Genomic DNA, 13,524 nt, shown 5'->3' with positions numbered 1-13,524 from the left:
TAGAGACACAGCTCCCAGTGACCCCTACAAACAAAACCCCAGGGTCTGCCCATACCAGGGAAAGCAGCAGCAACCCAGTCCCAAGGACCCTTCACAGACCCATATTTAAAGAAGGTATTTCAGAAACCAACATGACCCCAACCAGATTTCACAACACTGCTCCAAGCCAATTACAGGAGCAATGCCCATGACTTTACACTGCCATGATGGAAGTACCAAATACTCACTGAACCAATGAAGAAGCCCAGATCACCCCTCAGCTGCCAGGGAGACCAGATACCACAAAGTCACAGCTATTAGATGGAACAACTGTATGTGTATTCCACCTACACCAGGTGATAAACAATGAATGTTCAGTCAATGAATGTTTACTTCCCAGAGTTTTTATTAAAAGTTTACTTTCTCTGGCATTTTGTTATTTGTGGGTTTGGTTTTGACTTCCTTTTTTTTAAACAGCTGCGGTTCACAGCGATCTTCCAAAAATTATTTACAAATTATATACACCTACTCCAAGGCAACTTAAACATCACAACATTTCCCTGTCTCCATCACAGTCTGTTTTAATCCTTTCACTCCTGCCCAGATTTTCCTTTCCAGAACAGTGCTCAACATCCTTACCCACAAAACAAGTTAATATGGACACAGACTAAAAATCAAAAAACTCACCCATCCCAAAACATTCATGCTGATTTTCTCTACTTGTTTAATACTGCGGGTTTTTTTGAACAATGAAACCTTTTTAGACAGACTTTATAAAAAATCTATTTGTCAATAGTCACTTCAGTAAAACCAGTAAATGCAGTCGAAGCTAAAACAGTGCCCTGAAACCTGATTTATTTCACTGGAACCACAAATCTCTATTTGACTGAAGTCAACAGCCTTTACTGTTAAGAAAGCTGGAAAAAATATTTATTTCTGAGAACTACAGGGAAAGTTCCTTGCAGGAGGTATTCCAGCCAGATAATACCTGCAGAACAGCCAAACCACATCCCTCCTCTCTGAACAGGGTACCTTGTCCAAGGCTTAGCACACTTATTTCATCTCTGAGACACAAATAACCCAAAGACTAATATGAGCAACACCTTCAGGCCTGATGATGAAAGCACAACAACAACCCCCAAAAAATGTTAAAATACAGGCAAAAAACATTCCTAAGACAGAAAATGAAGTCCATATAGCTGAATATTTACATAGATTAACATTTGTTAAAACTGGTAAATGATCCAATATTGTATTTTGGTTCATTTGCAAGAACAGATGAATTTTATTTTTTATGTTCAACTAACTTAGGGCTGATTTCAGCTTTAGAAAGTGTGTTGTACTTAAAGTTCCAAGTAGTAATAATCTGAATTATTTGGCTACTGATATAAGCCAGGTTGTTGAGTACTTCTGGCCAAGAATTCGACTGTATGCCACAAACATGGAACTGCATCCACATGGCAATGAAAACATAAAATAGCCAAACACCACTGATTTTTAAGTAAGACTCTGTGAATTCCAAATCAATCCTGTGATCAGTCACAGATTAAAGATTCTAACTGAGGTCAATTTCAATTACTCAGGGAAGAGATTTGACCCTGCTCAGTCTCAGGGAATGGGACACCACATTTTACCTGCACTGGTTTCCCGGGGATGTTTAGGAAGGCTGAACAACCACCACCAACATGCAACCATGGATATTTCTCTGAACTTTTGGAATAAAAGATAAAATATGTCTGTCAAAGAACATCACTCTTGATCACCTCAGAAAACAAGGTACATACACAAAGTTTATGAAAATGAATTATCAAGCAGCATTTACTGAAGTAATACAAGAGTTTGCATGCTTGGCTTTTTTAATTACAGGAAAACCACAGGTCTAATTGAGATGAAGACTCACGATACTACACTATGTTAAGAAATAAAATAAGAGACAACTACCCACCTAAAGCACAAGACAAAATAGCAAAAATCTAAGCACTAAAAACTTCCCAACTCATCAAGCTGGCAGCTGAAGGGACACTGTTTTCCCAAAGCTTTGAGACTTGTTGGACAATCCACCAGGATTTTCAATGCTATATTTACCATGAGCTTAAATACATAAATTTAATGAGCAGCTGGGAAAAAAAAATGTGGTTTTGTTTTACCTTCAACTGAAAGCCATGTGGCAGGGAAGCACAGGAAGAAGGGAGAAGGTTCATGACTGTTTCATTAAAAGTAATAAGAATTTCAACTTCATTAACACAGAAACTACAGTCTGCTTGTGAATAAGACTGAATCTTAAGAACTGTCAGCCAGCACTATGACACTCAACATGCCACTCCTCATGTACCTCTGTTCTGAACTTTGGTTTTAGTAGGTGGCTATAAAAAAGCTTTACAACACATTTTATTTAAGGAAACTAATCTAATATTTAAGAAAACATCACAAGCCTAGATCTTTCCTACCAAGATGCTGATGGAATATGGTGTCAGTGACATGCATGCACTCCCAAGTCTTTCTCTGAAGTTGCAGTTACTCAACATTTCTGTCCATTAATCAATTTTTGTGCACTTGATTTTTTCAATCATACTGAACATAAGTAAAACTCTAATTGCTGCCTTCACAGAACTACTTATAAATTATTCATATTACAAGGTTTTACATTTTTCTAACTGTCAAAGGTAATTGTTGCCCTATGAGGGCAGAAAGGCAATCTGCACAGGGTACACAAGGACCCAGGAAGGAATTCATTAGCAGTAAATTGCAGGCACGTCAGTACGTGTTCCTATCACTTTGGTTATCACCAGTGATAACTAATTTTTCCACTTTAAAGGTCTTTTCCAGCTTCCCAGCAGAGTCCTTGGCCAAGATCAGCCTAGAGACTCTGCATGGTGGGGGATGAAAGTCAAGTAGCACTGGTCAGTGCATCTCTGATCAAGGTTTCAGGAGGTTCTCTGGCAAAGGCACCAAAGTACAGACACAGAACAAACTCAAGGATTTCACAACAGTCGGCTGCTGCTCGTCTTCAGTGTGAGCTCCAGAACTGGAAACTGCATGACAAAGTCTTACGAAGTGTCACCTATGAAAAACGGATCACAAAAAAACTGGGAATGAAAGTGTAAGACAGAGGTTGAGTAGTAGAAAATGATGGCAGAAGTCAGGTGTCCATCACTCCTCTGCCCCTGTTTTGGGCATACATACTAACAGTAAGGTGCTTTTATTAAACAGAAACCAGCATCTACAACTTCATTGATCGCAAATTTATTTTGGCTTTACCATGACTGCAAGCATCCCCACTTTTGTGGTGACTTTACAATTCTAATTACTTTCAATGGCTATCCAAAGCCAACACTTTGACACAGTTACATTCCTAAAAGCTCACCTCAGATTCTAGAAACAATAGATTTCTACAATGGTTAATCCTGTTTCACCTACTGAGTTTACAGAAAATTATTAAAAGGATGAAAAAACCCACTTCAAAATACCAGTTATTTCTGGAAACAAGAAGCAGATGTTCTCCTCTGTTTGACTCAGCTGTGCTACAGTACAAGAGTGCCTTTGTTATGCTGTCAACAATAATTTATTTTATTTATTACAGCTATTTCATAATGCCTATCAATGTACCATTTGTGCATGATTTACATTCACACAGATCTATTTCTCTATATCCAAGCCATCAAGAAGCATCACATACACGCTCCAAATAGCAGACTCTGTCATGACACAATTCTGCAAATTAGGTTTTTTCCTCTTTGCACTGTATTAATAAAAAGGGAACAGGAAGAGAAGAAAGAATTAGTATTGCCAAATGAAGTCGAATTAACATTAATCAAGAATTACTAACTTCATCATCAAAAAGATGAAGTTAGGAAAATACAAGAGCTCAGAGTATAAAAATAAACTCCAATTCTTTGAAGTCAAATAAAAGCAAAGCTTTCTGAGCCATGAAAGTAAACACTGTCTAGAACAAAGTCATGAAGAACTAAAAAGATACTATATTGGGAAGAGGTTCCATCAAAAATGGAAGAGAACCTGCTCATGGGAGGGAAGGAGAAGGAAAGACAAAGAAAAAGGAGCACAATAATTTGCTGTTTGGCCCTATCAACCACTGAGTCCTTATCTGTGGCAGCATGAACAACTCCCCTAAAGACCAACATCAGAGCCTTTGTATGGATCTGATAAGGAATTCTAGGCCTCAGAAAAAATTAAATATTTAATGAGAGCACACACATGGCGGCATAAGCATTCATCCTTCCCTTCTACTGCTTCGAACTAAAGATTTTCTCCTGTTAAAATATTCCCAAATTACTAATTTAATATCCCCACCTGTGACAAGAAACACTGCACAGTAAATCCCATATTCCCAAGCACAAACTGGAGAATGTGCATGTATAAACACTCATAGATTTGCCACCACATAGGCATCTGCATAACCTTGGGAGGAAAATGCATATATTAAAATATTAAACAAGTGTAAGAAATCCTACTGTTCAAGTATAGGTATGATTTTTTTTTTTTTTAAGTATTCAACTACTACCAGAGTTTCCTCCCTTTGATAAGACAGAAGGGATGATTTGTTAGGATAACCTATCATCAAAACTAAAATCTGAGCGATTACTCACAAATTCTGCACTTTCAGGCCACGCCTGAGAGACAGGTACACAGATTTATTTGCAGTGCCAGCACGGGGGCAGAGGCCATCAGGGAACCAGCAAGGCAGATGTTTGACTAAATGGGACTCACCCAAATCCCAGAGCAGCATCTGCTACATGAACAGGCATCAGTGCACCAGGAAACATTCTGGAACTCTGTCCACATGAGAAGCCACTTGCATCACATATGAACAATATGCACCTCCAGTGATGCATCAAAAGAGAGGAAAGGGAGCAAAATATTTGCAAGCCTTGAACAGTTCCAAAAAAGATTCTAAACAGAGTAACACAACACTGTGTTACTTATAAAACATACATAAAATATGTATGCATACATAAAATTACAGAAAAATGTATGCATCATTAAATTTTTGCTACAAATTCATCAAAATAATCCCCCCAGGCAGAATAAATTGAAGATTACATGTTCATCTTCATAAAGATGCACAAAGTATCTGAGCAAGAACAACTAAAAAAAAAAAATCAAGTGTGTACATGCCTAATATGCATAACTTATACACTTTAACAATTAGCAAACATTGGAATGTTACCACAACACTGAAAACTTGCCCTAACACAGATTTTTCCAAACAAAAATATTTGTAGTATCAGGAACTAAAACATTTACTTGAGCAAGACAGTGAGGTAAATTTCAAAATAAGTAAATTATAAACAATTTTTAATATCCCCCTGCTTAGTTTTGTAATTCTTAGAAATTAAAACATTTTGTCAAGGAAAAAACCTACAATCAAAATCAGATGGATAATTGTACTACTTGTAAGGAAAATCTGGCCTGTGGAGTGTTTATCTGTATTTTTCCAGAGGCTGCACAGATGACAGGAATGAAGCACCAGACCATGCTACTGATCAGCACAGCCCCAACCCTGTAATTTGTAATAAATACCCAGGTAAATTGCTCACATAAACTACAGGATCAGAAAAAGGGATGGGGGCAGAAAGGGACTGAAAGCAATTGAAACTCTTGTGGTTGAGCAGCTTTTTTATCACAAAATACCAACGCTGGCTCTGGGAATTTGAGGGGGTTCCTGCACAAAAACACAGTCAAAGGGCAGGAGCAGCCCCGTGCAGCTGATTCCGTGTGGGAGGAACTGATGATACCTTCCCACCAGAGTGGGAGGGCAGAAATGAAGCCACACACACGTTAGTCTGTGTACGGCTGGATACTTCCAGACTGGAGTCACCACATTGTTCATCCTGTGCAGGGACACCCGAAATTTGGGTCTGATCCTAATGGCTGCGCTGAACTGGTTTCAGCTCCCTGCCCCAAGTCTTGCAGCCTACAGAGGAAAGAGGACGAGTCAGGATGTTGAGATAAATAAGTGAATAAACAACATTGCAATTGTTTTCTCCAGTTCACTCACCACCCTATCCATCTGTCCTCACATCCCAGAGCAGATGCTGGGAAAATCTGTCAGTGTGACTGGGACAGGGGATTCCAGGCTTTGTACCTGAGCAGGTAACACAGATCCAGACTGGGCACCCCCAGGGACACCCTGCTGTCAAACCAGGGAAAAGCTTCTCTTTCTACATGTATGTAAAGAAAAGTATCCTAAGAAAAAAAAAAGTGATTTAACTGTAATTATCTACTCAGCAACAGGGAGCAAGGACCCAATCCTGCCAAGTTTTAAGTACATGTTTAACTTTAATCACAAGTAGGCTCACTCTGCAGCATCTCTAAAATTAGCCTGCCAAAACAGGGCCAAACTAACAAGGGAATTTAGATTTTTAAAATTATTTTAGAAATATTATTACTTAGATAGCAAAGGTTAGATTTTTTTCCCCACAATTAAGATACCTTGGCAAACTCAAACCTGCACACAACGCTCGTGTCACTCTCAATGGAAACCTACACAAATGCACACAAACCCCCAAGCAGTCAGTCACTGTGATATCTGACAGTTTAACACTACAAGGTTAAGCAAAATAATTATTTTAAGGCTGTTTTAGCCAAAACAAGTGACAACCATAAGGAATCCCACAACGGCTGCTGGGGCAAAAATTGGGGATGCCCCAAAAAAAAAAAAGAACAAAAATCCCTACACAGGCACAGAGGTTGGCACAGCAAGCAGGAGCAGTGGTGAGCAGGGGTTCTGGGCCAAGGCAGATTACCTGCTCCCCACAGTCCAAGCCATGACGAGCCAGCGCGGAATGCCAGCTCCTGAATGACACTTCTGTGATGAACCCAGTTGCCCAACACTGCAAGCCACACTAGCAAAGGAATTTTGCTAACTGAAGACTCCAGCTGAAGAGAAAGAAAGCTCTGAAGCAAGAGGGGAGGGCTAAAAGTAAGGAAAAAAGAACGGACACTGAGACTGCCTCATCATTAATTTAGAGACACAGGAGGAATGTACCAGATATCCCAAAGCAAGTAACCATGGGGACTGAACATCTGTATTTCACTCACTCAGCCGACTTGAAAGGGAAGTAGGGACTCTGTCCTGCTAGGATGAGCTCCGGAGCAGCCTCTGAGCAGCTCTCTAAGTAGCCCTTCCATAATTAACTTATAAGGAAGACCAGGCAGGACATTCTGCTCTCCATGAAGTACCAAGGGAGAACAGATGTTTCCCAGTCTCCAAGGGAAAAACTCAAGAGTGTATCACTTCATAGCACTAATTCTTGAGCACATAAAAAAAAAATCATCACAGCAAGGGAAACGAATGAAGGAAGGCAAAGGGTAAGTAAGCAAACAAACTCCAACCAGACCTTCTACAAATGCAAATGATATCAAACCTATTTCATTATTAAGTTAATGCTCCATAATATTACCATCCCCAAAAATACACGGCAGATTACAGAGTAGCTTGTGGGGAAGGGACAGAGAAGGCAGTTAATTGGAAAATGCGTCTTATTGTAGCTTACCAGCCTCACACATTTCTGTACTCCCACTCACTGCAGAAGCATCTTTATGAAGTCTGGGCAGCATAATTAGTTTGGTTTTGTTTAAATCTGCATCACTGTACAGGTAAGCAAAGCCTTTCAGCTCCCTAAACTTTTCCCATAAGTTTTGCATCACTCAAATATGCATCATTTTACTTTTCGGTGTACTACTTCTTGTTGTTCTTCTTCCTACAGCTGGCCCGAAGTACTTCATGAAGCGCCCTGTGCTTGTACCCAGCGTGTTACTGGGCGTTTAAACCCACGCTGGTCCCGAGAGGGCCAACTTTGGAGAGAAATAAATAAATAACCGAGCTCCAGACACAAGTTTGTGCGCCAGCCCGGTCCGAGTGCGCACCGCGGACCCCGCGCTGTCGGAACACGGATTTACGCAAAGGAAAAGCGAGCAAGTAAATAAAAGGAGGCGCTGGGAAGGAGCCGGAGCCGCCTTACCTCGGGAGTGCGCTCGGCGGGCTTTTTCCGCAGCGCCTGTTTGATCCTGGGCTCCACCGGGGCGCTCATCCTCCGGCGCGGCGCCCCCGCCCCGCGGCGCCTCGGCAGCGGCTGGCGGGCGCTGCCGGCGTTCCCGGGGCGGCCGGCGCCGCTCCCCATCGCGGCGCGAGCGCTCCGTGCGCGAAGTTACCGGCCCGAGCGGGACTCCCCGCGCGCCCGGCCCCCGCCCTCCGGGCCCGCACAAAGCGATGCGGACGGGCGAGTTGTTCCGCGGCGCGGCGCCAGAGGGTCCGGAGAGAAACCCCGCGGCCGGGTACGAGCCCGCGTCTCCCCTGAACACGCCGGGAGTCGCCGCCCCCGCCCGGACCCCCCGCCCCGCTCACACGCCGTGCATCCCCCGGTACAGAAAAGCGCGAGAGCGGGCGCTTTAACCCAGAGATTCAGCAAGAAGAGGGAGGAGCGGGGCTGCGGCGAGCTCCGCCCCCACGCTCCGCGGAGTGCGGGGGGCGGGGCCGGCGGGCGGCGCAGGCTCGCCAGGGCGGGGAGGGGCCGGGCGCATGCGCGGTGCGGTCGTGCCGGGCCCTCAGCGGGTGTGTGGTGCGAGCTGCTTTGTGCTGCCCGGGCAGCGGCGTGAGGCGTGCTCCTCAGCGGTACAGCCGAAAGAAAGGCTGTTCTGGGAGCACAGTGCCCGTGAGCACTCTGGAGAGAGCGCCCACGGGAGCAGAGTGCCCTTGAGCAGGCGTAGCAGCAGGCATGGTGTCACGGCACCGCTCCCCCGCAGCTTGCCTGCGTTCCCCCGTCCCCTCACGCTGCAGCTCATAGAATGCTGATTCTCCTGACTCCTGAGCTTCTCCGACCTTTGCCTTAGGTCGCTTCAGGAGGAGCGGCCCCATCCTTGCCGTGCCCAGCGAGGACGGCAGAGCCCGGCCGGGCTCGGTCCCGCTGCCCCGCCGGACACAGAGCCGGGCATTAAATACAAATAAGGAACACATTGGCAAGGAAAGCGCTACCGCAGCCCGGGGGTCCCGTGGGGTTTTCAGACTTCTCCCAAGCCCTGCACTGCTGGTCCTGACGGCCGCCCGGGGACAACAGGAAGCAGCCACATACCAAACACACATCGCAAGATTTTCCTTCCTCTTACAAGTCCGATTCTGTGAATTCATGAGATCAAAGCTTTGCAGGCATACAACTTGTGTTTGCCCTTTTGCTTTTTCCTCTTTCCTTCCTAATAACCAAGAGTGTTTTTGTTCCTGCCCTTTCTCCAGCTACCCCTTCCCGTTCTCTTTACCACTTGCCCTTTATGGCACAATTACCTTTGTTGTGCTCAAGGACTTGATTGTCCCTTCCTCTCTGTTCTATAATATTTCTACTGTTTTCTCCAAAACCAAAAAAAATTAGAGGAAATACGACATTTCCTCCAGTGTCGACTGTTGAGGCACAACAACCATGGGATGGACAGCCAGGATCTGAAGAAAAGCCACTCTTAACATCACAGTCATTACACCTCATGCACAGCACACAGAATATGAGATGCTCCCCAAACTGACGGGAAAGACACAGGTTTCAGTCTCATAATATCTATCAAAACTCATTTTCTTTATTTTTTTCCCCTTCTCTTTGAACTTCTGTTGTAAATGTAAGATTTCCAAATACCAGGTCTATTATTCTTCCAAAGGTCAGAAGTTTGTACTAGTTATTTGGCAGAACATGTTATCCTCTTTCAACTTTAGTACATAAAATATTGTTTCCAGAGGTGTGGGAATCTTCAGAGATTCCCTGCCAGGAACCAAATGGAAAAGATAGAGAGAAAAAGTCCTCCTGAGTAACTTAAGGAGAAGAAAAGAAGAAAATAACTGAAGCATTAATCCTTTTCTATTAGGAGATTTTTTTTATTTTATTTTTAATCAGAGATGTAATAGCAAATCAAGAGCTTCACCAGCTCAGTTCATTTTTAAAGATCATGTAAAAATTAGTCAATACTCTCCAGGTAAAAGTGGCTAGAAAAAAATTAATTAACAGCTATCAAGAAAACCCCAGAATTTCATGAGATCTACGCAGTCACAGTTGTCATGGATCTGAAATAATTTAAGCCCTATGGTTTTTAGAAGGGAACTCAATTTATCACCTATTCCAGCTGTTCAGCATTCCTGCAACAAACATAACACAGAAGTGGACACTCACTGTAGGAATGAAGTTAATAGCTAAAAATGCCTTTTTCTTTGGCACACAAATTCCCATCCTGAACACCAGCCTAGGCACAGGAGCAGTGAGGGGGCCAGCAGTATTCCATGGGAACTAAAGCTGCCATTCCAATTTAATGGCTTGGCTCACCTGACCTATGAACAAGGCTTCCCTGACTCCAAAAGTACCTGAAATTGGGTAGGTAATGGCTCTAATTTCAGCCATAGGGTTTCTTTTCCCAGATATCTGGAGAACAATGGAAATTAGTGTCATGATCCTCACTGCTTACTGGTGTTACAGCCAATGTCTCCACGTGGTAAAGCTGGCATGGTTAAACACAATTAAAAGGCTTTCACAAGTGAGTAATTTCAGGGCTGGGATTAAGGGAAGTGGCCAAGCAGGACATCTATTGTCCATGCAGAGGGGAAAATTTCCTTCCCCTTTATCTGGATTGTATCCCTGCACAACTAAAGCATCATCACTTAATGCAGTTTTTTAATTGAAAACTAACAGCATCTGTATCATGTAAGAATCAGAGGTGCTTTGCTATTAATATGGATGAGTTGCAGTCTCAGGAGATTAAATGTTTCTGCTTCAAGCATCTGTGAATTTGGGAAGAGCAGCTGAGTTGTGGAGTACATCTCCTCCTCCCACTATGTTCCCTCAATTGTTCTGCTTCGCTGACACTCCCAAAGATGCCTTTTAATGTAATGCCTTTTACCACCATGTGCACATCCCAGATTCCTCAGGGTAAAATGCAACTTCCTCACCTCTCCCAATGGGAGAGATTCATAATCATCATGCACTGAAATATTTTTAACTTTTATTTTTAAGTATTCTATGTATCTAGTGTCCTGTGAGTTCTGTTACAGCCTGGCAATTTCCTTCCTCTCATTCTCCAATCTGGCTCTTAGGCTACTGGTTTTCATTTCTTAGCTTTGGAAAAAAAAATCCCTTTGGACATTCGTGCACATCTTTGGCAACAACTGCTAGCTAAGTATGTGGTTAATATACCACAATGAGGATACACAGATTAATTCTCTGCCTACTAGAGGAAAACAAAATATTCTGGGATGCTAAATGGGAAGAACTGCTTCAGACAGAGGTACCATATATACTTATTCTGATTATGAACTTCCTGGAAAACTGGGGAGGCAAAGGGATCATTGAGAATTTTGTAAGAGCTCACCTTTTGCAGAAAAGTTACATTTTTGCAAATGGCACAACACTGCTCAGGTAGCTACATAAGAACACTGATCTCTTGGCTATGACAGCATTTTGCAGCTCAAAATTTCCATTTCTGAAATTAAAAGTGAAATACCAAATTATTTTTGAAAAGTCAAGAGCAAGAATGAAATGGTCTGAATACTGGAGCTACTTTTCCCTGCTGTGCATGTTTCCAGAGCTTCAGTTCAAAGGACAATGGTAAAAGTAGAAAAGAAGAAACAGAACTGTGAGATCATTATCTTTCTGCTGCGCTATTATAATATTAGTTTAACATTTAGTTTAAAACTAAACCCCCATCTTTCTTCTCTTTAACTCAAGACTAACATGGCTTTCCTTCTAAAAAAATCTAGTACAGATTTTTCCTGAAGGTTTTTGTTCTATATATAGATTTTTTCCTGAAGAGTAGAAGCCATGTACACATAAGCAATTGCAGATCTCCTTGTGACAGTCAAACACTTATTCGTCAGCCTTTACCAACAATACAGAAACAAATGGGGAGCCTGACACCTTTAAAGTGGGGATGGAACACTTTCTCTACTTACATTTTACCTTCAGTGGCAATTTTCCTTGCTTTTCATGTTCACTGTCACACATCTGTGATGGTGTCTAACATGCTGAGTGCTGGTGTGAATGGACTGGGAATTCGGTGAGCCTTAAGACTGAAAGACTTTAAGATTTTATTAACATGCAAAGAGAGGGAATGACAAGCCCCAGCTGCTCCCAAGAGCAGCCTGAGCCATAGCTCAGCTGGAGGCAGTAATAATTTCCTGTCTTAGCCCCAGTTAAAGGACACATCTCTCAGCTGAGGGCAATTTGTGGGGTGTCCACAGGGAAGGCTTCATGGAGGACAGGTGGAAATTCTGGAGTAACAAATGTTTGATGCTTGAGGATGAACAGTGTGTTGGGAACATGTCACCCTGACCTTTGTGTCACGTAATCCTTGGCCAGCGCTTATGGAGTCCTGGTTCCCAAGTCAGGAACAATCTGAAAAGGAAGCAGTGAATTGGGTTATTTGCTATTCACTTACTAAGGTGTCTGTGAGCACAAAGACAGGCATTGATGCGCTCTCTGAAGGTTGCCAGTGAGGACAGTGAAAGCTGTTTGTGTTGAAAGAGCACTGGCTGTCCCGTGACACTGACATGTATGTTCTCATCTTTCTCATTTCCCTTCCTTGTCTGTATGGGAAACAACAGGTATGAAGGAGGGCATTCCTGTCCCTTGCCACTGCTGAGTGACATGAAAGGGTCCGTCCAGGGCCTGCCACCACCCTGATGGAGTTACCAACCCTGATGAATGTGAGTGAGTGGGATGAGGATAAAAAGGACTCCTGCCAAATCACTGGAGTATCCAAACTGTCTCAGGCATGGTGTACTGTACAACATTATCAACACTGCCTGATAGAAAAAGAACTGAAAAAAACCCTATTCAAAATAATTACAAAATAACATCTAAACCCCAGCTGCTTTGCTCCAAGCCACGAGTTGGTGGCTTGCCACACGCCCCACAATGAAACAATTCTGTCTGAAACAGGCTCTTGTATCAATTTTTTTTGTGTCTTCTGCCACTTTATTTTTACTACACACACCCTACAGATATGTGATTCCAGTCCCAGCACTTTGTTGACAAAACCCAAAAGAGCATATGGACCTGTCTAGATATTGGAGGTATCCAGAAACAGTATACAGATGTCCATGCTCAAGCCTGAAAAAATTAAAGGTGGGGGTGGCGGGGGAAAACCTGCCCTGACAGCAGGCAATCTGGAGTCTGGTGACTGCTTCATTTGCATGTTCTTTGTTGCTAAAATCAGGTTACAGCTTCAGCTGAAAGATTTTCTTCATTTGTCGTCGGAAACATCATGCCAAAAACCATTACAAAGTGGAAGGTGGGTAAAAGGATGGGCTGCACACAGATAAAGTTAAGTGACAGAAAGTGCAATGTTGGCATGGGAAACTCTCCACCAGTAATTTGGTATCAGTTATCAATTTAACATATCTTATTCCCCTTAATTTTTCAGGGATGTAAAAAGTTGTATAACTATAAGCTGCAAGATTTCACAAACAGTGAGGATTTTGTGTCTGTGACCTGTTATAACCCAGAGAGAACATGCAGTGGGATTTGTATTTTTCTACTGAGTAGCTATTTTCAGAGGCAAAAA

General features: G+C 42.8%; 1 protein-coding gene and 1 long non-coding RNA gene across 14 annotated transcripts in view; one reads left to right on the top strand and one right to left on the bottom strand.

Moving 5' to 3' along the window:
- Positions 1–8,892, bottom strand: part of RAPGEF6 (Rap guanine nucleotide exchange factor 6) — a 123,509-nt gene extending 114,617 nt beyond the window's left edge. For 6 of the 13 annotated variants that reach the window (XM_039701218.1, XM_039701219.1, XM_039701208.1 and 3 more), the window contains exon 1: positions 7,962–8,891. In XM_039701218.1, the coding sequence (XP_039557152.1) occupies positions 7,962–8,120 (159 nt within the window). In that variant the 5' untranslated portion in view covers positions 8,121–8,891. Of the gene's footprint in view, positions 1–7,493; positions 7,708–7,961 lie in introns of those variants that run through there. The other 7 variants (XM_039701207.1, XM_039701211.1, XM_039701209.1 and 4 more) reach the window with 3 other exon arrangements.
- LOC120498458 lies at positions 6,708–7,828 on the top strand. Its single transcript, XR_005626684.1, has 2 exons — positions 6,708–7,308; positions 7,707–7,828. It is a non-coding gene; the product is annotated as an uncharacterized LOC120498458 (long non-coding RNA).
- Positions 8,893–13,524: the final 4,632 nt, after the last annotated feature.

Source organism: Passer montanus, unplaced genomic scaffold (assembly GCF_014805655.1).
Source record: "Passer montanus isolate IOZ18808 unplaced genomic scaffold, ASM1480565v1 scaffold15, whole genome shotgun sequence".
NCBI classification, from domain to species: Eukaryota; Metazoa; Chordata; class Aves; order Passeriformes; family Passeridae; genus Passer; species Passer montanus.
This window is presented reverse-complemented; position numbering and strand designations above follow the sequence as displayed.